The sequence below is a fragment of the Gallinula chloropus genome, assembly GCF_964237585.1.
Source record: "Gallinula chloropus genome assembly, chromosome: 1".
Taxonomy (NCBI): domain Eukaryota; kingdom Metazoa; phylum Chordata; class Aves; order Gruiformes; family Rallidae; genus Gallinula; species Gallinula chloropus.
In genome coordinates this window covers 19,187,874-19,215,169 of record NC_140085.1, presented here as the reverse complement: position 1 = coordinate 19,215,169, position 27,296 = coordinate 19,187,874, and the positions used below count along the sequence as shown (strand labels likewise).

At 51.6% G+C, this 27,296-nt stretch overlaps 3 protein-coding genes across 3 annotated transcripts; all 3 read left to right on the top strand.

Annotated features, from left to right (window-relative positions):
• Positions 1 to 1,005: 1,005 nt before the first annotated feature.
• On the top strand, positions 1,006 to 2,529 carry MGAT3 (beta-1,4-mannosyl-glycoprotein 4-beta-N-acetylglucosaminyltransferase; the record flags this gene model as incomplete). Its single annotated transcript, XM_084279634.1, has 1 exon — positions 1,006 to 2,529. Exon 1 carries the CDS (start codon positions 1,021 to 1,023, stop codon positions 2,527 to 2,529), a length of 1,509 nt encoding a protein of 502 aa, XP_084135760.1. The 5' UTR covers positions 1,006 to 1,020.
• Positions 2,530 to 16,039: 13,510 nt separating this feature from the next.
• MIURF (mitochondrial elongation factor 1 upstream open reading frame) lies at positions 16,040 to 16,673 on the top strand (the record flags this gene model as incomplete). Its single annotated transcript, XM_084279193.1, has 2 exons — positions 16,040 to 16,108; positions 16,435 to 16,673. Exon 2 carries the CDS (start codon positions 16,461 to 16,463, stop codon positions 16,671 to 16,673), a length of 213 nt encoding a protein of 70 aa, XP_084135319.1. The 5' UTR covers positions 16,040 to 16,108; positions 16,435 to 16,460.
• A 77-nt stretch (positions 16,674 to 16,750) lies between these two features.
• Positions 16,751 to 23,601, top strand: MIEF1 (mitochondrial elongation factor 1; the record flags this gene model as incomplete). The annotated part of the gene is made up of 5 exons (XM_084279605.1): positions 16,751 to 16,854; positions 18,000 to 18,148; positions 18,300 to 18,480; positions 21,404 to 21,666; positions 22,795 to 23,601. The coding sequence occupies exons 2-5, from the start codon at positions 18,005 to 18,007 to the stop codon at positions 23,599 to 23,601; spliced, it is 1,395 nt and encodes a 464-aa protein (XP_084135731.1). The 5' UTR covers positions 16,751 to 16,854; positions 18,000 to 18,004.
• Between the last annotated feature and the right edge of the window lie 3,695 nt (positions 23,602 to 27,296).

Here is a 27,296-nt window from a genome sequence, read left to right as displayed (position 1 = left end):
TTTATTTTCTTCTTTTATCTTTTTTTTTTTTTTTTTTTTTTTTGTCCTTTTTCTGGATTATAGGCAGAGAAGCAAGGGAAGGCTGACAGCAGCTCCGTGTTCCCTGCCTGGGCTGGGGGAGGGGAGGGTGATATAAGGAGAAAATGAAGGCAGTATTCCACGTTGCTTGGAAGGAAGGGCTCCATGCCGCTGGCTTGATGTGGATCTGCCATGATGGCACAGTATTACTAGTGGAGACAGCGGTGTGTTTATTGTAGCTACCTTGATCCAGATGCAAAAGACCCTTAGCGTCTGGACCACAGAGAGCAAAAGGCGACATCTGGAGATACAGTGAACCTGAGCAGCACAGGAAAAGAATACAAGTAACAGAAACTTAATTTTCATTTTCCTGTTCCCCTTGTGAACTTGGGTAGTGTTTCCTGGGAGCAAGGGTGGTTTTTAGGGCGTGTGTTGAGCAAACACTGAAAAGACCTGGTGAGCGTAGGTGTTTTCCTGGCTCTGGCAGCCTAGCTAATGATCTTGGTCCTTTAAAACTGCCTCTCTTACACTGGCCATGTTTCAACAGTGTACCCTCTCTCCCTCATGTCGCTCCTGCTCTGTCTTCATCCTCACCCAACCCTCCGGTGATGCAGGGCCTGAAGAGGCTTATGTTCGTTTTATTTCCATCAGTGAGTAAGGACAAATCTGCCAAGTGTGGTGAGTTCACTAGATTGTGAATTCCTGTTGTTCTGGACTTCCTGTCTTTCTACCTGTACCAGTGCCTCTCTTGTTTTTGTTAGTTTATAAGACTGTTACTGATCTAGAAGAGGTTCAGCTTGGTGTAACCCAGCTGCGGTAAATGGCCTGCTGAAGATGGTAGCAGGTGTGGGGAGTAGTTCTTGTATTCAAGTCTCAAAAGATGCATGTTGATTTTTTTGGACCAGCTTTCTGCCATCCCCAACTTGTCTTTCTACCAGTAATAAGCTTTTTGCACCTCAGTAACAACTGATTGTGACTTTTGTTTTCCTGGCTTTTCACAGGATGAAGATGAGACGCCATAAGCTCTTTCTGACTCTCTGCATGGCTGGTCTCTGCCTCATCTCCTTCTTGCACTTCCTCAAGGCCCTTTCCTATGTCACCTTCCCCCGGGAGTTGGCTTCACTTAGTCCCAACCTTGTCTCCAGCTTCTTCTGGAACAATGCCCCCGTCACACCTCAGGTCAGCCCTGAGCCAGGGGGTGCAGAGTTCCTCCGCACCCCCCTGTACTCCCACTCCCCCTTGCTCCAGCCCCTGCCTCCCAGCAGAGCCAGCGAAGAGCTGCACAAAGTTGAGTTTGTGCTGCCAGAAGATACAACAGAATATTTTGTCCGTACCAAAGCTGGTGGCGTTTGCTTTAAACCAGGCACCAAGGTGTTGGAGAAGCCACCGGTGGGAGGGCGGCCAGAGGAGCGAGCAGATGGCGCGGCCTCGGGGCGGCCGGCTCGCAAGCCGCTGAGCGCCAGCAGGACCAAGCGGCGCAAGTGGGTAGAGTGTGTGTGCTTGCCTGGCTGGCATGGCCCCAGCTGCGGGGTCCCTACTGTGGTCCAGTACTCCAACCTGCCCACCAAGGACCGCCTTGTGCCACGGGAGATCCCCCGACGGGTCATCAATGCTATCAATGTCAACCATGAGTTTGACCTGCTGGACGTCCGCTTCCACGAGCTGGGAGACGTGGTGGATGCCTTTGTGGTGTGTGAGTCGAACTTCACAGCCTACGGAGACCCACGGCCCCTCAAGTTCCGGGAGATGCTCCTCAATGGCTCCTTCGACTACATCCGCCACAAGCTGCTCTATGTCTTCCTGGACCACTTCCCAGCTGGTGGCCGCCAGGATGGCTGGATTGCTGACGATTACCTGCGCACCTTTCTCACTCGGAACGGCATCTCTCGCCTCCGCAACCTGCGCCCGGACGATGTCTTCATCATTGATGATGCTGATGAGATCCCAGCCCGCGATGGTGTGCTCTTCCTCAAGCTCTATGACGGCTGGACAGAGCCCTTTGCCTTTCACATGCGCAAGTCACTCTATGGCTTCTTCTGGAAGCAACCAGGCACCTTGGAGGTGGTCTCAGGCTGCACCATGGGGATGCTCCAGGCCGTCTATGCTACTGACGGGATTCGTCTGCGGCGACGTGAGTACTACACCATGCCTGGCTTCCGGCAGTATGAGAACAGCACAGGACACATCTTGGTGCAGTGGTCACTGGGCAGCCCCCTCCACTTTGCTGGCTGGCACTGCTCCTGGTGTTTCACCCCAGAAGGGATCTACTTCAAACTGGTGTCGGCCCAGAACGGGGACTTCCCCCGCTGGGGTGACTACGAGGATAAGCGAGACCTCAATTATATCCGGGAGCTGATCCGGACTGGTGGCTGGTTCGATGGTACTACGCAGGAGTATCCCCCTGCTGACCCCAAGGAGCAGATGTACGCTCCCAAGTACCTGCTCAAGAACTACCAGCGGTTCCGCTACTTGTTGGAGAACCCCTACCGAAAAGTGGAGGGTGCTGGGTGAGGCCACCAGGGCTTGTGTGGGAAATCAGAACTTCACAACAAAGGGAGAGTCGGGTGTTTTCATCTGTTCCTTTCTTTTTTGTTTTATTTGGTTCTGGGTGGGGTGTGCCATTTCACCGGGGTCTCTGCCCTCCCTCCCCCCCCTTCCTTCCCTTCTTCCCTTCACCCCAGGGTGATGCCTGGGGACATGAATTCCTATCCTGTGAAGGGCAGGAGGAGAAAAGATGTTTGGGACCTACTCTGGCAGTAGCATAAAGACTTTTCTGCATCTCCCAGCCCTCTCCTGCTGGCTGGAGAGAATCTCTGCAGCCAGCTGGAAGATCTTCCTCTGGGGGAGGCTGGGAGGGTCCCATGGGGAGAGAGGGCAGCTGTTCCCGTCCACCCTCATCCTTTGTGGATTGGAGCAAGCACAGATGCGAGCCTGGGCTATTCAGTGAGCGTGTGAGTCAGCAGGCACAAACCGAAGCGAGTGGTCACGTGTGCAGATGTGTGTCACAGGCATTTTTTGGATGAGTGAATGTGCAAAAGCATCTGGGTAAGCGTTTATTTTTTGTATACCTCTCTATTCGAAGGGTATTTTGGGGAAGGGAAATCCTTTGCTTCCAAGGTATTCTCCCCAAGATGCAGCCTCCTCCCGCAGGCTTAATGCATCTATCCTGGGCTGTATTTTGCCCTGATGCTCTACCAATCCTGAAGCAGGCAGATGGGAAGCGGAGGAGAAAGCAAATCTTTTTCTTTTTCAATTTTTTTGGCTCCTTTTTTCACCCCTGTCCCCACAAGGCTGCACTGGCTTGGCCCACAGAAGCTGAAGCATCTTCCCTGCAGCAGGGGCTTGTACTGGAGCTGGGATAAGCTGCAGGGAACTTATCAGATGGTGGGAGTGTATGTTTACAAGTGCATGGTTTCTATGTGCATGCGTGCTAACATGCATGGGTTTGGTATGCACGTGGGCGTTTGTTACCAGACTGGGGGGGACGGGGACATGGTTGGGCTTGGGGGTGTGTGCTTTCAGGAAATGGTGGGATCCAGAAGCTGTGATCTCTGTGTCGGCATGGATGGCTGTTTGGGGAATTCACAGGAGAGGGCCAGGAAGAGCATTGGCCCTGCACAGCAGTGTGGGACTGTTGGGTGCCTCTCTGGCTGCCCCTGCAACCCCGTGGGCTGTGCCTGTTGTGGGGTTGCTGCTTACACATGCTGGCTGTTCCTTTTGCCATGGAATAAAAGGGAGAGGAAAAGGGCAAAACTCTTGAGTCAACAAGGGGTGTTGTGGGGAAACACAAAGCCCATCAAGGCACAGGATCTGTCTTCTCTTAGGGTGTGAGGGAGCTCATGGAGAAACAGGCCATGGACAGTCTGTCCCTGAGGCCAAGAGACTTTCAAGACTGTCATGCAATCCAGTGTGTGTAGCCCACACGTGGCCTGGGCCATGCAGACAGGACCATGCAGAGGAGAGGGCATCTAGGAGCTCACTAGTTGCAGCTGGTTGGGCTGGTGTCTGCTCAAAGTTTGACAGTGATGGGTAGTCAGGATACAGCCTGTTGTTGTATTGAATTGATTCAGCTCATTGAGGAGGCAGATCTGCATCTCCTCCCTTACCACCCTTCCCTAGCAGATGGCTTGACAGGGTGCCCAGAGCCTGGACTGTAGCGGGCAGAGGGTGAAAAACAAACTTGCTCTGTTAGCCTTCCAGTGGAAAGACTGGCTTATGTTCCAAGCAGAGAAGTGAGGATCATATAGAGGAGGAGGAAAATGTTGACAGTGACCCTGACATCAGGCCAGCTGTGCTGAAGCAGGAGGGTTTCCACTGTTGTTACCCCATCAGGGCTCCATGTTCCTGTGTTTTCCAGCCCTTTCCCACCCTTACACCTCGTTCCTATCTCTGTATCTGTCTCCTTTTCCTCTCCTATTCCCCTCTCTAGAGAAGCGAAAAGCATCAACAAAAACAACTTGATTGCCTAATAAGACTGAGACTGGAACAGAATGAAGATGAACATCTTTTTCTGATCACACTGAGATGGAGATCATTTCAGCTCCTTCCATGTCTCATATGCCATAATGCCTACTTAGAACAGCTTTTTTTGTTGTTGTTTTTGTTTGGGTTTTAGATCACTGTTTTCACTTCTGTTGTGTTTTCCCCACAAGAAGCAAAGTCCCTTTGGGAACTGAGTGGAGAAGGCATCTTTGGTAGGTAGAATGCTCTTCCCCCAAAGGGAAGCTGAGGCTCACCAAAGTCCAAACTTGTTGATGCAGCAAGAGGGACTCTTGTTGCAGTCACGGCGTCCTTGTGCTGAGCAGTTGTGTGGAGCTCTTGAGTATAGAGAGGTTACAGAGAAATGGGGACCCAGCTGAGAAAGGAGGAGCCTGCGTTGAGTAAGACGAGAGAGCAGGAGCACTGAGGTTGCAGCACAGGGGGAATCTTTCTCTAGGGACAACCAGAGGAGAGCAGGTGTGTCAGCTCATGGGATTCAGTAGCAGAAACATATGGAAGGCGAAAACTATTTCTCTTTTTACTCTTGGAAGGGAGCACAAGTCGTACTCTCAGCTACACAAGTCCAGTGCCACGGCTTGCTGAAGACAGAAAAGAGTCTGTGCATGGATGCTTTGGCAGCACCAGGGCCCTGTGGAGCAGGGACTAAAGTGTGTGCATTCTAGGGCTGCACCTCATCTTCTACAGTGGGAGCAGCCTCTCTGATACCAGCGCTTTGTGTGCATGGGTGTCCTTCGGAGTTTTTAGTGCACCACAAGTCATGTTTTCATCCCTGATGTATGTCCCTTGTCTCTTGGGAGTTTCAGATGAGCCCATAGCTGCAGTATCTGGACCTCCTATTCCTGAAGTACAGCCTGGTGCCTTCTTTCCCCTCTCCTCCGTTACTTTCTCCATCATTCTCCACCTCTCTGAATTGCCTCTGTCTTCTGCCCCCTTGGGTAGGAAGAGAAGGTCCTTCTGGAATAGCAATGCTGGGGCTCTTCTGCAGGACTCTGCCCCTCCGCCTCCTGGTCTTACTTCCTTATTCTTAGGAAATTAAATTTAAAACAGACTTCTGTTGTGGTGGGAGGAAGGGGCTTTACAGATGAAATGCATTCCTTTTTGTTTGTCAAGAATCGTTTAAACATTTTTTGATTTAAGGCCAAACCAGTCAATGTTTCTGTCTAATTTGTCTGGCTAACCCTGTGTTTATTATCCTTAGGGAGCCAGAGTGCTTGTCATTAAAAATCTTCCTCCTTGTCTCTGGAGGGGATGGGGACTAGCGAGCTGACTTTTGCACAGCGATTTCTCAAGGCGGTGGCTTGCGCTCTGTCCAGCCTTGCCTGTACTGGTGTGCCTGGGCCTCTGGCCAGCGCACATGGGGGAACAGTCACCCTCCCAGATAATCCCCACAAGAGGGAATCCAAAAGCATGTAGGTGTGTGGGGTGGTGAGAGAGACAAAGGAGGAGGCAGGTTCATATCAGATCTTCATTTCCCAGTGCTTAACTCTGAGCGTTGAGGCTCCTTGATCTTGTCTGAACAAGGTCCTGAGGTTTGAGAAGGACAAAAAAAACCCTTGTCCTGCCCCTGGGCTGGGCCTGGCATCAGACCACCAGAGACCGATGTCTGTTGGCTGTTGCAGCTGTGAGCCGTGGAGCCACGTGCCTGCTGCCTCTCTGGGAGTGATGCTGTCTGGTGGAGGGAGGGAAAGCATCACCAGCTTTTACCCAGAGCCCTCTTCAGCTCTGGGCTCTTTCTCACCCGAGACCGTTCCACCTTCAAACTAATTGGTACAAAGAAGGGCCGATGTGTGGGCTCCCCATGCCCTCCTCTTCTCTTTGTCTGCTGATATCTGTTCTTGCCTTTATTTGTACTTCCCCCCTAAAAAAGGGATTGTGTGCCCATGCATGGCTTTGGAGTGGGGAACTCATTTTCCTCCTCCTCCCCAAGCAAAGGGAAGGACATGGGCTTTGGTGGACCTGCAGCAGGTGAGCTTGCTAAAGCAGAGGGAACGGGGCAGGTTGGCTGCTTTTGCCCTGCTGGAGTACTGAGGGTAACACTGTACACAAGTGACAGACAGAAGAGCTGTGGTGGTTTTGTGCCTGTGTGGTTGGTATGAAGGACGACATGCTCAAGTGCCCTCTCGCTGTTGCTTTCTCTGATCTGTGTCTTGCTGAGGTGTTTGCTGTCATGCAGCTCATGCCAGCCTGCTCTTCCCATCCTTCTGGCAGGTAAACAAGGGGACCTTGTGGCCTGCAAGTAATGGATGAGTTGGGATGGAGGGAGAGTGTCAGAGCGGAACGGATATTTGTTCCCACCGCACCCCTTGGTGTATCCTTGTGGGATGGTAGTGTCTTTCTCCTTTCCAAACACGCCCTGGGCTCTGTCCCTGTCTCCCAGCCCCTGCCAGCAATCTCTGTGGCTGCTATGCCTCTGCACTGTGAAGACACGTGTCCAGGGTCACTCCTGGTCCGATTGCGAACACTGGTGGTGAAGAGGGAAGGGATGGCTCGTCCTGGCTTCACTGGCCTTTCACCTCCTTGGTGAAAAAGGAGGGAAGTGAGTGGGAGAATGGATCCTGATTCCCTCCATCATTGTTCTCCCCACCTTCCCAAAAACAACTCTCCCTTCTGATTTCTGAGACATTGGACAAACTCACACTTACCGAGGAAGGAGAGAGAAGCTGGAGGTGAGGGAGTGGCAGGCAGGGCCCCAAGAAAAGCGAGCTGTTTCTAATGCAATACACTGACATTGAAAGTTTTGGGACTATAGATAATGGATTAAGAAGGGATCTGAAATAGTCTGAGACTAAGAATTAAAACCACTGTTTTTTTTCCTTCCTGTGTGGATGATGCTGCTGTTATCATCCTGGAGGTGGTCCAGCAACACTTCCAAGCTTGGGGTCCACCTGGACCTACTGGTGGTGTTGCCCCTGGGGTGGCCCTGGAACACCCTGCTTTGGCAAAAGGATGCGTGGACTTGCCAAAAATAAAATAAGAAAAAAAAAATAGCATCTGCAAAGCTCCTTTCCACTCTGTAATTTATAAACAGCAAGTAATAACGAACTTTTTGTAAGAATAAATCAAATGTACATTCTGAAATCATTTTCTCTGTAAATGGTTGGATTTCATTTCACCCTTAAAGGGATGCTTAAAAGGAGGAGATAATAAAAAAAAATTTACAAAGTATGAACGGAAACAGAGGTGTGTGTGTCAGCTTTTATTTCTGATCTCCTGGCAGAGAGGCTGCTGGAAGAATGTGTCCCACCCTGGCAGGACCATGTTCCTGAAAAGGGAGATTGAGGGAAAGCCCAGCCGATTTTTCTGGGCCCAAGTCAGACCTGATCTACTGTATGTTAGGTGAATATGAGCATGCACAGGCACAGGAGTAGCGAACGATGGCTGCCAAGTGGTGCTCAGAAGAGCTGCTGGATGTGGGAACAGCATTGCCTTCTGTGAAATGGGCCATCCTCACCACCTCCCCTCCCTTGGATGTATCCACTTTTTCAAGTCAAGCCCCAAATTAAGTCTTCCCTCTGCAGAAATGTCTCTCTGGTGGCTGACTTTCGGCACTCTGTGTGAGAGAACGTGACCTCCTTGTTTTAGCTTATTTTTAAACCCATCTCATGTAATTTTGGCTGTTCCTGGTCCTGCTCTGAATCCCCCTAAGCATCTGGCCCTGGCAGTCCCTTTGGCAAAGGCCTTTTGCAAGCTCACGTGCCACCTACAGCCATTCTACTTGTTACCTTTGTAAGCACCTTCAGCTTCAGGCTTGTTCCTGGTACCAGTTAGAGACTGTAAACAGTGTAGGTTCATTTTCTCACAATCATTAACATCAGGCACGTTCCCTGTTCTTTCTCTCTTCCACACCAGGCCAATGTTTTCAATTCTCCCCTTGTGGAAGGGTCTCCATCAAGCCAGAGATCTGTGCTGTGTGTTGCTTAAAGCCTTTCTGCTGCTTCTGTCTCCTGAACAAAGTGCCTGGAATAAATATGCCACTCAAAATTAATGATTAAAATTTTCTATTAAGAATGTTCAGCGTTCCTAGTGTTTGTTGTATTTTTGCACCCAAAGGGGGGATAATCTAAAAATAGATCACTGCCAGAATGCCTGAACTTTCAATTTTCAAGAGAGGAAGATGAAAACATAGGCTTAGGCCAATGGCAGTTTGGTGAGACAGTTTAAGAAATGAGAGCTGACTAGGTTAAAGGTTCTCCCATGTATTTTTCTTGCCTCCAACACAAAATCTTTTTCTGACATTTATATTATTTTAAGAAGTAATGTAAATGGCATGTCTTCAGTTTCTTAGGAGGTTTTAAAGGAAGGCACTGACAGAGTCCAGGACCCTGTTCCCCCAGAAAGCACAAGCTGCTCCTGTGGGGTTCGAAGTGTCTCCATGAGCAAGGGATTGACTCTTCAGCAAACCAGCAGAGACCCTCATTTGCAGAGGCAGTGCTGACACTCTGTGTGACAGACCGCCAAGCGTGGTTCCACCACAAGCTTTAAATACCATTTCTCAGAGGGTCCCTTGAGACTTTGTAAGGGATCTTGGTACCTGCAGTGTGCATCCTGGATACGGATATGGACCCTTAAGCACCATATTGGACCAGGTGAGTGCAAGCTGTCTGACACATCCTGTGCGGGTTGCAGAGTTTCTGTATCCCAACAGGTGTTGTACAGGGAGACACACACACCCCCACATCCCCCTCCCCCACGCACACACACACCCCCCACCACCATGGGGGAGCTCTGGCATGGCCTGCCTGGCAATGAGCTGTTTCTCCCAAGCTCTCACCATTTGTCAGGGACGCTCAGTGCTCAGTTGCTCACTGTGCAACACTGCTTGGTGGGCACTGAGGCCGTGGCAGACCCTCTGGCTGAAGGAGGGGCTTGCTCTGGCCAGCTTCACATTGGTGCCTGCAGCAGGTTTGCTGGCCAGGGGCTAGACATGCCTTTTCCAAACACCAGGGAGCCAGGAAACAAAGCACCTTCAACATCAACTGACAGCACGGCTTAGAAAGCTGGAAGGGGTGTACCAATAGCCTGGCTTAATGACTGTTTGTTTTCGTTGCATGGATACATTTGTTCCCTGCGTGAAGGCACAGCTTAACATGCCCTTTAGTTGGGACAAGTAATTTTTAATTATTACCCTGATTTTCAATTATTTTTTTTCTTAAGTCATGGCGCTTTAGCAGCTCAGCTGGGGAGGCGGTGAGGTCTCAGCTGGCCAGTGGGCAGCCCGCAGAGCAGCCGGGGAGCGGGTCACCATAGCCCTGGCGAGCGGCACCAGCAAACGGCTTCATGCTCACGTGCCTGCAGCTGCAGGCAGCAGCTGCCCCGCTTTCCAGAGCACTGTGATGGAGAGGATTTGGCCTCAGCCCTGGCAGAAGGGAGGCATATTCGTGCTTCTGGCCGTGGCACGTTGTTTCTGTGGCTCACAGGCACACTCACACCCTAGCCATGGCAAAGCTTCACCTGGGACTGAGCTTTTCAGGGCTTTGCCCTGTCGCTACAAACGGCCTCAAAGGGGCCATGCAAAATTATCCCGTCCGGAGCAAGGGCTCCAGCTCACTGAAGTGAAAGGCTGGCATAAGGGATCTAACCCACGGAAGCTTGGGAGAGGAGCTTGGCTTGGGGCCCAGCTGTTAGTGCCTTTGTGGCTGCAGCAGGGACAAGCACGTCAGCAAAAGGTTAAAGGATCAGCCCACTTCAGCTAATGTTTGGGATGTTACTGTAAGCACCTCTGAGAACCCTAAACACAATCCTTACTTGGAACTAAGGGAAATATGACACTCCTGACATTTCCAGCATTTCTGGGTGTGCTTTTTTTTAAAGCAAAATGCAAAGAAAATATAGTCCTTACAGTCTGTTAGAACACAAATCTTTCAAGGCCATTTATCTCGTCACCCTGCCAAACAATATACAAAAGAAAACTGGTTTACTCTTATCTCTCCTGTGCCTTATGGCTTGAACCATGGATCCTCTTGGCTGAAGTCCATCTCAGTAAGGATATAATTTGGGAACCACACTTCACCTTTCTAAAAATAAGGAAAACTGAGAAGAAGAGCAACTAAGCTGTGCTGAATAACGCTCTAAAATGACTTCTCCAGGATCTCAAATTAAAGCAAATATGTTACCAGAGAACTTATAAAATCAAGTATTGTAAGCCTGCCTCTATGCAGCAAACTCTTTCTTGGCATTTTAGCCCTGTTCTGTAGCCTGGACCTTTTCCAAAGAGAAAGCAACAAATCATCAGTCATATCTTTTTTTTTTTCCCCCTCAAACACTTACTAAGAACCAGGCGCACACACAAAAATAAAAGAATGTAGAAAACATCTACCCACTCCTGTTTGGTTCCCTGCGTTTTTAAAGCATTTGACTCAAACTGTTACCCAGAATTGAATGTCAAACGACTGCAAAACCAAAACCAGTTTGCCTCAGATGGGACAGAAATAAATCTAATGACCCGTGACTTAGTGGGACAAGATGAGCAATAGGCGCCTTCACCTAGACAAAGATGAGAAGCAGCAGGATATCGAAGCTCTGCCCCTCTCAGGTTGTGTGTATGTACACAGGACCAAACCCCACACGATGCTGAGAGTCCAGACACCCCTTACATGAAGCAAAATCCCATGTTCAGGGTGGGAGGGTATCGCCACAGTGGGCAGAGAGGTAGAAAAAGCGTGGGGTCAGTGTGTGCAGCCCTGCTCAGGGGACTGGTGCCACCAGCTGCAAGCTCTCAGCTCTCCACTGACACGGCTACCGCAGAAAGCCCACGAGGCTGTGGAGTGATGCAAAATCGTGAGGATGACAGTGGTCATAAAAGCAGAGTCTCTGAATGGCTCTGGAAACATCATACAGCATGCAGCTGGTGCAAAGTGAAAAAAGGGAGGCGGGGGGGGGGGGGGGGGAGGGGGAAAGGGAGAGGCAAATCTTACCAGCCAGGAAATCAGAAAAGTCCCTAAAAACCCAGCCACATGGAAATTCGAAGAAGCATGAGTCATGCTGAGAATGAAGGTGCACTTACCCCAACTGCAAAACTACAGCAACACTGTTAGGTAATTAAAACTGGGCTTCCTTGCTAAGGGTCAGTGCAGACCCTTGCAGTTGCAGCAGTTCTGCATCACACAGGTGACTGCTCATCATCCAGGCTGCCGGGCTGGAAGCTGGGGAGCTGAAAAGACCCACTTCAGCAGCAGCTAGGCTGGGAATTTTCCCCTTCTCTGCCCTCCCCAAAACCAAAACAAAACATACCCTGAGTATCGCTCCCCCCGGGAGTGGCTGTTTACTCTCTGTCGCTAAACTTTGTTTCTCTGCTGTAAAGCCGGAATGGCCCGTGGAAGGCAGCTGCATACCAAGTGTTCTCTCCTTCCTCAGCACCCATCTTCATTCCCACATGAGCTCAACATCAAAGCTGAAAGCTCCTGGGGGTTTGGGGGAAGAAGCCACCCGCACCATCCATAGCCCTCTGCACCTCCTGGCTCATCAAAGCAAGAGAGTGGGAGCCCAAATGCCACTTACTCCTTGTGACTGCTCGAGAAGAGTACAGAAATGGGGCTGCAGTGAGAGAAAGAGTTGTTGAATGGTGTTAGACTGCCAAGAGGTCTCTTGCAAGGTCCATTTACTAAGGACATTAAGCCCCAATTCAGATGACATTGGTGGGTCACTACCCACTTTCCCTCTTGCATTTTGGGATTGTTTTCTGGCTCCCATAAGAGGCCAACTCTCTGTTTCCGAGCACGTTGGGTTTTTTCCTGACCTTGCAGAGTCCCTCCAAGATACCATTTGCAGCTCCATGGGCCACATTCACCTCCCTGGGAAACTGATGGCTGGTGGTGGGCAGCACAGGGATGTCTTTCTGTCTGGGACTGGTCCTGCCCTTGCAAAATGGGTGGTGGGAAGCTCTGGGGATGGCACGTGACTCCCAGGCACAGAGGCTGCAAGCTGGGCTCAGAGGCAGCAGTTCACCACTTTGGGCAGCCATCAGAGCCTGTGGCAATGGCCACTTGAGTGGGAGGACTGTCTGCAAGTATGAGAAGACCAGCAGAGAAGTGGTGGCTCTGGAGACTCCCAGGGAAAGGGGGGAGATGGAGGGGTAACTCCTGGGTAACAGCAGGGGTTATTGTGCCCCATCACCTTTGATATTTTGCAAGCTCACTAAATCATTTGAGGAAACAAAGGTTGTTATTGTTCTCTGGGTGCACAGCTAAGGTGTGCTCCGTCCTCCCCATCTGGAGCTCAACCTGTTGGGGTAAATTCCCTTTCTTGCAGGGACGCAGGCTGGAGGCATGGGGGGCATCCCATTCCACTGGGTCCATGGGAAAGAAGTCACAAGGCAAGAGGGCTTTACAGACAACAGGGCGCCGGGGCCACATCCCATCAGGGCTGCAGGAGCCTTTTGGGGTGGCTCCCTGCTGGGGCGGTTGCGTGCGGCAGGTCAGCAGAGGAGCCAGCCGGGTTGGGAAACACTGGGAAGAGGGGGGATGTTGCTTCATTATCTCAAGGCAGAGTTCAAGTTTACAACTACCGGCACGTCGCACGAGGTCTGGTGCTCGCATGGCAGCTGGGGAGGCATCAGTCACGGGTCACTGTGCCGTTGCGCTCACCCTTCTCTTTGCAAAACAGAGGCGCAGGCTCAACACCTGTGACCATGGGCTATGGGTGTGGGGAGCCCATGGCAAGCAGCAGGCACAGCGAGCCAGCGATTGGCCTCCCCGGAGGAGCTGAGGCAGTTTGGAGGCCCTTTGCATGGTGTGGCTGGAGTTCACAACACACACACGCAGCTGCTGGCGAGGGGCCCGGGCGCTGGCATCAAGCCTGGGGAAAAACCAGGAAGAAACACTAAACCAGGCACAACCCAAGGGGGCTGGGGTGGGGAGGGGGTGCCTGTGGAAGCCCACGGGCCTCGTCTGCCATGGTGGGAGGGCAGCAAGGAAAATGCCATAGTTGTACAGAATGATCTGGTAGATCCTGGTTGTACCTCATCAGGGGTTTGCTGCACGTAGCTGTGCAAGGTGTGATCCAGACTTGGGAGTTCTGGACTCATGAGTGCACCTGTGCAGAAGTGGCAGAGCCCTGTGGTGAGGAGTGAAGTATTTCTGTGGATCAACAACCCAAGGAGGAGGCAGGATGCTGGCACAAAGGTTCAAAGATCGATTTTCGTTCTGGCAGAAGGTTAAGAGTAGGGAATATGAATGCTGCCTGCGAAGTCCCAGATAGCTCAGTATATGCACTGATGATGATCTCAAAACACAGCTGAGCAATATACCAAACATTTCTAAGAGATGACTCAAAGATACTGACTCTTGAGGAGATCAGAAAGGACAAAGTAAAACGCAAATGTGGCAAATGGGCAACACCACGTGTTTGCCAAGGTTTAACTGGGCATGTGCAAAGCCAGAAAAGAGAAAATGATTACAAAGAGAAAAAATTTACAAAACTCCAGTCTGTAGCAGCTCAGGAAAGGATCTGGATGTCACACAAACCCTGGCTCTCTGAGTAGCTGCAGGTTAAAAAAAAGCACACATAAAATATTAGCATGCAGAAGGAAGAAGGGGAGAATAATATGGAAAATATGATAATGCTATTATGTAAATCAGTAGTGTGGCCTCTCTGGGAATACTGTCTGCAGTTCAAGTAAGCATTTCTCAGAAAGGGCTGATTAGGGGCATGGCAAACTCGCTCACAAAGAGAGATCGAAAAGATTGGAGCTGTTTATCTCAGAAAGGAAATGAACAAGAGGAGATTGTCACAGAGCGAGCCAGGCCGGAGCTTCTGGTTTTCTTCCTGCTCAATTCTATCACTGTCATATCTGGTGTTACTGAGAAGTGCGTGAAGTCATGCGGCTCTCCTCTGTCACACACGGTTTGCTCTTCTCTCACCCTCTCCCCCATGGGAGGCACGGCACATGCGGTCATATTTTACATTTTGGAAGGATCTGGGGGGAAGAGATGGCTAAGAGGAATAATTACTTCCCAGAGTAGGCATACAGTAGAGAAAGCAAGACTAGAAAAGGAGGATTTTCACCTGGGAAGGAAGGTGCTAGCTTCAGGAGGCTGCTTCCATCTCCTCAGGCAGACCCTGGAGAGGCTGCCAGAAACTGCCCTTCTTCCAGAGCCCTTGAGACTTCCAGACCGGGGCCTGGGGTTCACTTGGAGATAAAGAAGCTTGAATTTGACAGGTTATTCTCTAAACAACATCAAGGTAGTCGGAGGCACTTTGAAACATGCAGCATTCACCCGCTGCTCCCTGCCTACCCCCAAGCGCTGCTGACACCTCCATTTACCCCCGCGTCACCCCGGGCAGCCAGCACGCACAGCTGGAGCCTGTGACAGCCTGTGCCGTGCGGGGCGGCCGGCCGCGACGTGCTGAACTCCGCGCTCCTCACACGAGGCCGTTTATTGCATTTCGGCCTGTCAACGCCAGCACGGCAAAAGGAAATTCCTGTCAGAGCTCCAGCTGCTCAGGGCCGTGGGGAGGCGGTGGAGAGGCAGTGGGGCCATGGGGAGGCGGTGGGTCCGTGGGGAGGCGGTGGGGCCTTGGGGAGGCGGTGGGGAGGTGGTGGGGCCATGGGGAGGCCGTGGGGAGGCCGTGGGGTCATGGGGAGGCCGTGGGGAGGCGGTGGGGCCATGGGGAGGCCATGGGGAGGTGGTGGGGAGGCGAGGAGGCCGTGAGGAGGCGGTGGGGCCATGGGGAGGCCATGAGGAGGTGGTGGGGAGGCGGTGGGGCTGTGGGGAGGTGGTGGGGCCATGGGGAGGCCATGAGGAGGTGGTGGGGAGGCGGTGGGGCTGTGGGGAGGCCGTGGGGAGGCAGTGGGGAGTTGGTGGGGCCATGAGGAGGCGGTGGGGAGGCCGTGGGGAGGTGGTGGGGAGGCGGTGGGGAGGCCATGGGGAGGCGGTGGGGCCGTGGGGAGGCAGTGGGGCCGTGGGGCCGCCGAGGATGTTGTGCCTCAGCACGCAAAGGCCAGGCTGCTAAGGAGACCTTCCTTGGCGGAACCAGCCCCGCGTTGCCAGGCGGGCTCCGCGCAGGTGACCAGTCCTGGGGGGGGGGGGAAGCGGGACGTTCCCATCTCCACCCTGAGGCTGAGGCGGGAAGGGGCCGCCCCTCAGGCCCCCTACCCCCCTCAGCCCTTCAGGGTGCCCCCGGCTTGCTCCGGCCCCTTCCTCACAGCCGTCACCCCGTGATGGCCATCGCGGCCCCTCACACCGCGGACCCGCCTCTTCCCCGGCCCGGCCCGGCCCGGGAGCAGCCGTGGGCGGCGGTTCTCCTCCCCGCCGGCAGGGGGCAGCCTCCCGGCGCGGACCGGCCCCTCCCGCCGGCCAGACGTCGGCGGGCGGGGCGCCCCGCCGGCAGGGGGAGACAGCGCCTCGCAGCCGCCACACCCCACGCGGGTGCGCCCCAGCCGGAAGTCCTGCGGCGGACGGGCGGTTCGGGGCCCGGCGGTCGCGCTCTGTGATTGGCGGGGCCGGGGTCACGACCCGGAAGCGGATCGGCCATGTTGCCGGGTGACCCCGGGAGCGGCGCCGGGAGGGAGGCGGCGGCGGGGGTTGTCGAAGGGAAACGTTGTTCCTGAGGCGCCCAGAGCGCGTCTCCTGTTCCCTCTGGGCCAGTCGCGGTGAGTGCGGGGCGGCCGGTCCCCGCGGGGCTTCCACGGGCTGGGCCGCGAGCCGGGAGCCGGCGGGGAGCGGGTGCTGCGAGCGGCGCTGGGGCGGCCTCCCGTGGGAAGGGCCCGTGGGAAGGGCCAGGCCGGGGGGCGGCGGGTCCCCTGAGAGAGCCCGTTACCCGCCCCGCGCTACTGGAGAGGCAGCTCCCTCCTTCCCTCCCTGGGCCGTGGGGGCCGGCGGTCTGCGGGGTCAGGCGTGGGGCGGGAGGCGGCGGCCGGTGCGTCCCTCGGTGGGGAAGCAGCTGACTCGGATCCCCTGCTCCGTCGTCTCTCCCTAGGTCACCCGGCCCCGCACCCGTCCCCCATGGCAGCGTGGTCCCGGGAGGCTGTCCTGACCCTCTATCGGGCTCTGCTGCGCCAGGGCCGCGGGCTGCGCTACACCGACCGGGATTTCTACCTGGCTTCCATCCGCCGCGAGTTCCGCAGGAACCAGGGGCTGCAGCAGCTGGAGGACAAGGAAAAGCAGTTGGAGAAGGGTCAGGCTTTCCTGCAGAGCAAACTCGGGGGCCTGGTTTAGAGATTCCCCCGTGGCTCCTTTTGGCTCCACGTACTTGTCTCTTTCCAAAACCCCCTCGCTGGCCAATAGAGATGGTTAAAGCTCCCTGCCTGCCACTGTCGTGAAGAAGTCTGGAAGGTGCTTCCACAGCCACAGCAGGAGGGCTCTCTCCTGTTCTCTTTTCAAATGCTGTAGGTTGCAGGTAAGTTATGAACAAAGATGTGACCATGTTGTTCATACTGTTATTACAGTTAGCTTTGTAAAAGCTTGGGGTTTATTTCTACCTAGGAACAAAGAGTGACAGGATTCCTGGTTCACTGTGGCAGGAACGTTCCTCCTGACGATGCAGCTCAGCCTTAGGAAACCTAAGGGCAGTTTTAAACCACCAAAGTCAGGCAAGCTCTGAACCTCTGAAGCCAAGTTAGAAAACAGATCTCGAGTCAGGTTGGAAGAGTTTCCTGGTGTTTTCATGTAGGTTCACTGAGGATCCACCTAAGCACACAGCGATGGCAAAGCGTGTTTTACACGTGTGGTTGGCCAGCGAGACTCTTTAAATTTTAGCATCAAGATCAGTTTAACTGGGAGTTGGAGGAAAGAAAAGCACATATGTAAGAAAACACCTATGTTCATGCTACACATTGCTTGTATGAGAGTCAAACCCACTAGCCTTCAGAGCGGGAATGAATGTCCAGTGAAAGCAAGGGAGCTGTTACTCTTGTGGTCTCTGCTCTTTAATTCTTGGATGTCTTTGAAGTATTTGGGACCAGCTGTTGTCCAAAAATGAGCCTGGCCTTGAATGCTGTGAGACTGCCTGTCAACCCTTGGGGGAATGGTTCTGATTTGTTACGGACAAGCAGTGAACCATTCCTGCATCGCCCTCTCTGTGAGCAAAATTACACAAGTGAGATTCAGAATAAAGCATCATGCTTTGCATGAGGAGCACAAACGAAAAGGAAGAAACCTGAATGGTCATAGGGCTGTACATGATATACAGGATTCCATTGCCAAATATCACTGAATTAGGTGTTATTTTCTTACTTAAAAAGCATCAGGTGATTGCACAGTTAAATCTGCTTTGATGATTGGAAGCTCCTCGTCAAAATCAGGTATTTTTGTCGTTAGGTAGTAAACAGAGCCAGAGGCAAAGAAATGCTCACATTGCAGGGCAAGGTCAGCCTTGTGCTGGTGTGTTTGGGAATCAGCAGTTCCTCGAGAGGAGATCATTAAAGAGACTGCAGGGTTAGGTGGTCCTGTCCTGCGGTTCTGTGCCAAGAACGTGGGGTGGAGGAGGGAGTGAACTGTTAGGGTTGTGTGTTTGGCCCCATTTAACGCTCCTGCCCCTTCCAGGTGAGATGGCAGGCGCTGGGCAGCGCAAAGGCAAGAAAGATGACAACGGCATCGGCACAGCCATCGACTTCGTGCTGTCCAATGCCCGGCTTGTGCTGGGCGTGGGCGGAGCCGCCATGCTGGGCATCGCCACGCTGGCCGTCAAACGGGTGAGTGTGCGGGACAGCGGCGGGGGGGGGACAGACACACACACAGCATGGGGGCACTGGAAAGGAGTGGGAAACAGAAGACACTAGGCTGGGTAAGGTGCAAGCTTTGGCCCCTTAATGACTCAGACTGTGCCTGGTGATGTCGCTTTAGATGTACGACCGGGCAATCAGTGCTCCCAGCAGCCCCACTCGCTTGAGCCAGTCAGGAAAGAGAAGCTGGGAAGAGCCAAACTGGCTGGGTGGTTCCTCACGCTTGCTGACCCAGGACATGAAGACTAACCTCAGCCGCTCCCTGCAGACCCTTCCCACTGAGCCTTCGGCCGCAGACACAGGTAAGGAGCAGGGTGATACTCCTGTGTTGCAGGATTGTCCAGGCCCACAAACCCTGTATTCATTTGAAGGAAGGTAGGAAAGAGAATACTCTGCCTAGCTCAGGGTTTTGATATTTTTAATTTAAGAAGGTCTGGTAACTTCAAGAATTAGAAGGTAGATTGGGAATTAGTGAATAGTAACAATAGTTGTGATCTATTTGCATTATTTGTCATTACTTCAGGTTTTTTAAGCATTATTCTCTCTCAGTCTTTTTTTTTTTTCTTTTCCCAAGCTGAATACTTACCTGCACAGTCTATCCTCAGGACAAAACATTCAGTTTTTTTGAAGGTCTTTGTGACCTTTCTTTGGACTGTTCTAGTTTCCTTGTGTCAAGCAGAGTAGAATAGAATAATATACTGTAAATAGAATAATATAATATGGAAGGGACCCATAAGGCTTATCAAGTCCAGGCTCCACACCGGACCAGCCAAGCCAGAGGTTGTGACTGAGTGTATTGTCCAGATGCTTCTTGAGCTCAGTCAAGTTCAGTCCTCTGACCACTTCCCTGGGAGCCTGCTCCAGTGCCTGACCACCCTCTCAGTAGAGAATCACTTCCTAATATCCAACCTAAACCTGCACTGTCTCAGCTTCATACCGTTCCCTCGGGTTCTATCACTGGTCGCCAAAGAGAGGGGATCAGCACCTGCCCCTTCGCTCCCTCTTGTCAGGAAGCCATAGACTGCAGTGAGGTCTCCCCTCAGCCTCTTTCTCCAGGCTGAACGAACCAAGGGACTTTGGCCTCTCCTCATAAGACTTCCCCTCCAGACCATTCCCCATAGTTGTTGCTCTCCTCTGGACACTCTCCAGTAGCTTTGTGTCCCTCTTGTACTGTGGTGCCCAAAACTGCACACGGTACTTGGGGTGAGGCCACACCAGTGCAGTGTAGAGTGGGACAGTCACCTCCCTGGACCAGTTGGCCATGCTGTGCTTGATGCACTCCAGGATGCAGTTGGCCCTCCTGGCTCCCGGGGCACACTGCTGGCTGATGTTTAACTTGCTGTTGACCAAGACCCCCAAATCCCTTTCAGCATGGCTGTCCTCCAGTGTCTGATCCCCCAGTCTGTGTTTGTAGCCACAGTTGTCCCTTCCCAGGTGCAGAATCCAGCAGCTGACCTTGTTAAACTCCATGCAGTTGGTGATTGCCCAGCTCTCTGATCTGTCTAGGTGACTCTTATGATTTCTCCACCCTCAATGGAGTCAACAGCTCCTCCCAATTTGGTGTCATCTACAAAATTACTTAAGGCACCCGTAGTCCTGTGTCCAGGTCATTTATGGAAATGTTTAAAAGGACCATGCCTAAAATGGAGGGCTGATACTATGTATCCCATTTTCCTAATAATTTCTTTAAAGCCGATTGCCCGCTCGGTAGTGCTTATTGCTGAGGTAGTCTTCATCAGACCGTAAAAAGTGACCTGTGCTCTCCTTTCTGAGTGGGGTAAGAAGTAACATAGTCTCTGTCAGTGTTGCTTTGTGTTTTCTTACTGATTTTACTCCCTGTCCCTGGTCACATCAGGAGATTTACACTTGGAGGTTTAAAATAAAAACCAGGATCAAGCATTTGACTTGATTTCCAGATTTTCTGCAAGAAGGTCAGCTTCAGGATGGCAATGGATTTTCTTCTGAGGAAATGTCAACTAATTAGATAGCTGTGTTAAATGGGATCTAGATCATTTGATTGGAGTCCCCAAAGATGAGGACTGAGGAGTAAAACCATTCATGGTGGTGCCTTACATTCTTGGCTTAAAGATAGATTAAATCAGAAGATAGAAAAATCAGGGGTTTCTTATGAAGTCTGTTTCTCTCTGGTTTTGTGGGCTGTTTCCTTTTCACACAAACCCTCAAATCTGTCCAGAAGACCCCAGTGGGACAAGAGACAGCAGCTGTTGAGCCTGGGTGAGATGGGTGTGTGCAGCTTGGTCAGCTGTTCTGTATGTGCTGCGTGGCCAGATGCCTCTTGCCAAACAAATGTACAACAGCTGATCGCCTCAGTGGGGCCGCTGACCTGGGGGTTACTCCTGCACCCGTTAAACACCACAGTCCTTCAAAAGATCTCTAAGAGCTGTAATTTTTCCCTAATTTTCATCCATAACTTCTGAAAATCTTGGTCCATATTAAAAGAAGTCTGAAAGACAGATGCATTGACCAATTTCTTTAGGAAACCAGTCAGGAAAAAAGGGACTTGGGGAACCTGTGTGGGTTAGATATTGTTTAGGAATGCAGATGGCAGCATAAAGCGTTGTATTGCTGGTACGTGTCGAAGAGTGTTCTCTGTTCCTCGGCCAGTGAAAGTTTGAGGCATGTTTTCATTTGATTGCCTGAGTTCTGCCGCCCCTGAGATCAGTCAGCTCACCATCTGATAAGCATTGATCAGAGTCCTGACAACCGTGTCGTTTCGAAACAGCACGATCTTCTCAGATCTCATACCCTAGTCAGGGGTTTTTTTCCCCCTTGATAATTTGTAAAAATCCATTACAATGTTAAAAACTTAATGAGATAGCGATGGTTGGTTGAGAGTGTTTCATCTGCTGGTCTGACATGATGTTAAAAGCTTCTGAACTGGTAACAGTGCTGAATTTTAGATGAAACTAAACCAAGGTGCTGCCCACATAGGCACTAAAATTACTTCCTCATACATGATGTTAGTCTTGTTCTGGCTAAACTGCAAATCTAGTAACTTGTTCTCATCCGGCTTGATTCTTGTAGCAGTATCTTTTGAAGTTTCTCAGCACCTCAGCACACAGACTGATACCTGTGTAAACCATGCAGAGTCTCTGCCAAAAGCTTCTCCAGGACCTAGCAGGCTGCGCTGTGGTGCTGCAGGATTTCTTCTGCGGACCGGCTCACCCGCTGCAGACAATCCACAGCTTTCCTTCTGTCTTGCAGACCTTTTCCGACCTGCGAAGCCCAAACCATCTGCCAAGAGGAGTCAAGTGGAGCTAAAGAAATCCCGCCTTCGCCTGTCTTTGCAAGAAAAGCTCTTTGCCTATTACCGGCGGAGGGTGGCTATCCCAGCGGAGGAGCAGGCGCGGGCCAAGCAGGCAGCGGTGGAGATCTGTACTGAGCTGCGCAGCTTCCTACGTGCCAAGCTGCCGGACATGCCCCTGCGTGACATGTACCTCAGCGGCAGCCTGTATGACGACCTGCAGGTAATTCCTGGGGCCGCGTGATGGGTCGTTATTCAGAAGGCTGAGTAGGCAGGGGCATTTCAGGCTTCCCTCTTGGCAGTGCTGGCTCAGCACAACATTCCTCTGTAATAAGGCTCTCGGTGTCGCCTTTCTGACCGTGGAGCCGGGCGTTTATTTCTGCAATACTGTTTGAACAGGCGTGACCAGGTGCCTCTGGCTTTGTCAGCAAAGAATTTGCTTTTTGCTGTTTTATTTCCCTGAGTTATCACAGCCTTTCTTTCCTCTCCCCTCCGTCTCTCCCTTTAGCTGTGTTTTTCTTGCTGGTTTGCTGGTTTTCCAGTAGATCTCTTCTTTTTATTTTTTTTTCCCCTCTGTGTCCCTTCCGTCTCCTTCCAAATACAGAATATTCCCTTCAGAACTCCTGTGTATTCATGTAGGTCTTCCCTACTCTTTTTTTTAATGCATGACAGATCTGGATTGGACAGCAGTGCCTGCTGCATATCCCCCTGATGGCAAGATGCCCATGGCTATAGTGAGTGATTCAGAGGCACGCTTTTTTGTTTGAGTCAGAGCTCTGGAATGGAGTGTCCAGTGTCCAGTGAAACTCAGATCTGGGGTCTTAATCGCATTGGTGGAAAGGGATCTTTTAATGACCTTTTTCCAAACAATGTGCCAGGCCGGGTGAGGGCAGTACCTAGTTGTAGCGTGGGATAATTAAACCATGGCAACTTAAGCTTGTCTAGAAACTTAATACTCTGCCTCCTGTTGTAAATTATCGTGTGGTGTTGCTGTGCTCTGGGCCAGTTGTATCACACATCCAGGGGCTGGATTTAGAGCAATAGGAGGCCAAGTTATTTGTCTGTAAGCAGTCTGTGTCAGGCCCTGAAGTATTTAAAGATCTCTAAATAGTATGTTCTGCATAAGCACTAGCTTGGGTTATACCCTGGAGTTGTCCCACTGACAATGGGCAATAGTCCTTCAGAATGTCTTGTGATTCCAGGAGGCTGTGGATCCCACACAGAGAGGAGAATGAGACAGCTGAGTCCTTATTCTGAGTTCCTTGAGCAAAAGGCTATCTGACAGTGGTGAATAAAACTTGAGTGTGGAGAGAGAAAACTTGTTCTTACTGATTTTTCTCTCTTGTGAAAGGTAGTAACAGCTGACCACATCCAGCTCATTGTGCCTCTGATGCTGGAGCAGAACCTGTGGTCGTGCATTCCCGGGGAGGACACTATCATGAACATTCCTGGCTTCTACTTGGTGCGTCGGGAAAACCCAGAGTACTTTCCCCGTGGGAGCAGCTACTGGGACCGCTGTGTGGTAGGAGGTTACCTTTCCCCCAAAGCTGTAGCAGATACCTTTGAGAAAGTTGTAGCTGGCTCCATCAACTGGCCAGCAATAGGGACTCTCTTGGATTATGTGATCCGTCCAGCAGCTCCCCCAGCAGATTTGACGCTGGAAGTCCAGTATGAGCCAGAACGGCATCTTTTTATTGACTTCCTACCATCCCTGACACTGGGTGACATCATCCTCGTGGCCAAACCCCATCGACTGGCCCAGAATGACAATCTCTGGCGCCTGAGCCTGCGGCCAGCAGAAACTGCTCGTCTCCGGGCCCTGGACCAGTGTGATTCTGGCTGCCGTTGCTTGTGCCTGAAGATCTTCAAAGCAGTATGCAAGTTAAACCCAGCCCTGGGTCACCTCACTGCCAGCCAGCTCACCAATGTCATCCTGCACCTGTCCCAAGAGGAGTCCGACTGGTCCCAGGACATGCTGGCCGATCGCTTCTTGCAGGCGCTGAAGGGGTTGATCCGCTACTTGGAGGCTGGTGTCCTCCCGAGTGCTCTGAACCCCAAGGTGAACTTGTTTTCAGAGCTCACGCCCGAGGAAGTGGATGAGTTGGGCTACACCCTCTACTGCTCTCTGTCAGAGCCAGAGGTTTTGCTGCAGACGTAATGGGGCCTTACCGAGGGAATCTTGATAGGGTTTAGCCAAGGTGGACTTCGATTACTGCGAAATATGTCTCCTCCACTTCTCTCTCTGTCTCCTTTTGATTCACTATTATTTCCTGCTGTGGAGTTGGTGCTCCCACTGAGTTTCTTGGTGCTACTGGTCCATTTCCACCATCTCTGCCCCAACAGGTACCCATTGGCTAGGGAAGAGAGGCTAAAACTGCAGCTCTGACGATCTCCGCATCAATTCCACTGATGTTTAAGTGTACCAAAGCCCAGTAAACTAAGCTATGCACTTCTTTTTCCTGCAGTACACTGACTGCAGCGAGTCCATTTCAGTCTGAAGAGGGTGGAACTGGGCTGGTTAAAACCAGTGATGATTTTAGCAGGCTTGCATTGAGGTCCTTTCCTTTTCTCCAGCCTGACTTTGCCCCGTGTTTCTTTTTCAGTACCACGCTGTCTCACTTTTCTCTTTGTTTCTTTTTCCTATTTTTTTTCAGTCCCTTTGACCCAGTTGTGCAGGGCAGACTGAGGGAGGTGTGTTGGATAGGGTTGGTTTTGTATTTTAGGGCTGCAGAGCTTGGAAGAGGGGAACACCCACGCCCATGGCTCCTGTTCCTACAGAGCCTTCCCATCATTCACGAGCTGGGTTCAGGAGTGAGGGCTGAGGCTTGACCAGCCTGCTACAGTACCATGTCTGATATGGGCAATTCTCACTGAAGCTGTAGCAGAGGAGGAAGAAGCTTTTGTAGTCTGGCTGTATGATGAGGCTGAAGGAGCAGGGCTTGCCATTCCTGCCTGGCTAGATCTGCTGGGTGTTGCTGGTGGGAAAGGCTGGGAATGGAGAAGAGGGCAGCTACTTAGGTATCTCTGGCTTAGACAGAGAGAGGCTGATTATGGGGAGGGGTGGGGGACGCACATGGGAATGGGGGTTATGTTTTCATCTTTTCCCCGAGCACTTGTGGTGGCTCTGTTAGAGGAGGTGGGAGCAAGACTGTGTGCCTCATAGGGCTTTCTAAAAGCACACATAAGCCACATTCTCACCAGCTGTAAGTCTGTGAAGGTGATAGGACTGCATTGGTGTTATCAGCAAGGTTCTGTCCCGTACACTGATACTGGGGTACATACGCAGAGCTGGCGTTTAGAGATACGTTGGCTTTGCCATCTGCTCTCAGTGTTGGCTTTAGTCCCCTCCCCAGCCACCTCAGAACTGAGGTGCTCTTCCTCATTCCCATGTGCTGACTTTCCAGTGCTCCTGGTTTACAATTACTCTTAGAAAGCTGGTGAGGGCACAGCTTCCCATGCTGCCTGGCCCTGTCAGTAATGCAGTTCTGCCCACTCCTGTTTACAGCTGCTGTCAGGCCATTCTCCCTTGGCTGCCCTCCCATCTGCTGCTGGACTGCAGGATGGCTTTCAGCAGGCAGCTGCTGCACGGTTGCTATCTCCTACACCAGCCACATGGGACTCTGGGTACTTTGCATTCAGCCTTCTGGCCTCCTGTCTTCAGAAAGGGGGAGGGAGGGTGTCCTCCCAAGTCTGGGGCTGTCTCTATCCTTACAGAAACATACTTGCTTCTCCCCAGCTGTAGCACCATTTTTCCCCTTGCTGTCCAGCCTCCCTACCTGATGGAGAGGGTATGGCAGCAGTAGAATTTGGAGGGAGCAGGAATCCTTTTCTCCTTCCTTCCTCAGACCTTCCACCCCTTCCGTCTTTGACAGAAAAGTGCCAAGGTGAGTTTTGGAAATGGAAGCAGAGGGGAGTCTTTAGCCCTGGTTTTCTTTTCAGAGGCAGCGCTGGGGAGATGAGGGAGGGAACATTTTTCTCAGACAATCCGTCCATTTTACCCTACGTGTCTGATAGTATTCTGTATACAGTGGTAACACAATGTTGCATTTTAAATTATTTAATCCTTAGGGTACTGGTATTTTCTAGACTGCCAGACGTGTAATTTGAATTTTGTGTGTGTATATAAAGTCTGTAGTCTTTAAAAGGTTAACAGAAATCGTATGATTTTGTGTTTTGTAAGTTTTGCAGCAGTCACCGTTGGTCAGCTGTTGATTGCTCTTCACTCTGGTTCCCCATTATTTTCTCCTCTTCCTTTCCCCACCCTTCGCTGCATTTCTGATGTCAGCCTCCCAGCCCTAAAAGCAGAAGATGAGACTTGGAGCCTGTAGGCAATTGGGGGAAATTCCCCATTCTTTTAATTACTTGAAGGTCAACAAAAATATTAAAATATCTGGGTTGTCAGGGCGTCCCCTTGAGTTTGTTTCTTCACCAGGATCTCACCCCTCACTTGGTGCTGACTCCAGTACAGTGGTCTTCACACAGAGTTGAGCAGCCATGTGGTTTGGAATGATCAAAACTACAGATACAGAAACAGGTGAGACGTAAACAGGATGAGGCCAGTCTGAGCTGGCCTGAGGACAGTTGCCACATCAGATCTGTATATAGCATTTTTTACATGAATTTATTTCTTCCTGGCAACCTAATGAATTAATATTTTATGGCCATTTCTTGCTGCTATTGAGCTCAGTTTGTGTATCAAATGGAGACTGAGGCTGCCTTTTTGCCTTTTCTGTAGACTTTGCTACATTCACTTGAATCACTTCCATCATTTCTGCCCCTCAGTTTTGCCCTCCTGTGAGCCAGTCACAAGCCTGTTCTCGGGAGGCAAATGCTCCTGCCCTACAGGCAGCCACCACAGGTGGCAATACCTGCCGTGGCAGCAGCAGTCATGGCAAAGGCCAAAGATGTCACAGGGACGCTGCAGCTAGGAGTGTTTCAAGAGCAGGGTCAGGCATAAGGGGCAGCAGAGGCAGGGAAGGAGGAGTAGGGTAAGGATGTGGCGAATTTACACTAATGCTGTACCCAGTCTGTGGGTCTGACTTGCAGAGTCTTTTGAACTGGCACCTTTCAGTATTAACTGCAGTACACGTGTTGATGTACAGCCTGAAGGGCTGTCTGCACTGTAGGTAGCCTCCTTCTAGTCAAAGCTGTAGCACAGAGCTGGAGGACCTAAAGCTGAATGTGAAAAGGGCAGCTCCTGGCCACCTTCTTGGCAGAGCAGCTCAGAGACAAATTGATTGTAAGAGGCCCAAAGCGTGCGTTTGGTTGCTGCCTGGGCTCCAAGAATGCCTCGGTGTGTTCTGCTGTTGCTTAGCTCACGAGCTTCCCACGGGATTGTAGTTCCCTGTAACCACGGGGCGAGGACCAACTTGCTCAGTTGTGGGGTTTCACTGCTGCTGAGCTCCACCACTAATCCTTCAAGTCAAATGGATTTCTTTTCCCATATTTAAAAGCAATTATAGAAACAAGAGGCTGCTTTCTGCCTCTTGGTGAGCTGCCACCAAGGCCCCTGCTCTTAGCATGTGGGTACTCGCAGTGAGAAGTGATGTGGTGATGCCCCATCGCAAATCCACAGCCGCCAGGCCTGGGAGGAAAGGGGAAAGTCGAAGTGCATGGTCTGTGATAGAGTGTGTGAAATAAAAAGACTTTCCACAGTGACCTGACTGTCTCTGGTGTGTTTATAAACAAAGGAGTGCCTCTGCTTTTGTCTTGATGCATCACCTTTATGCAGCCATAATTCTGCAGCACACCAGCACTCGGGGACTGACATGCCCCTTGCTGATTCACTCGCTTTCCCTCTGCGGGCGCTCAGTGCTCTGCAGCTTGTCTTGAGAGAGCAATCAGCTGGGCACT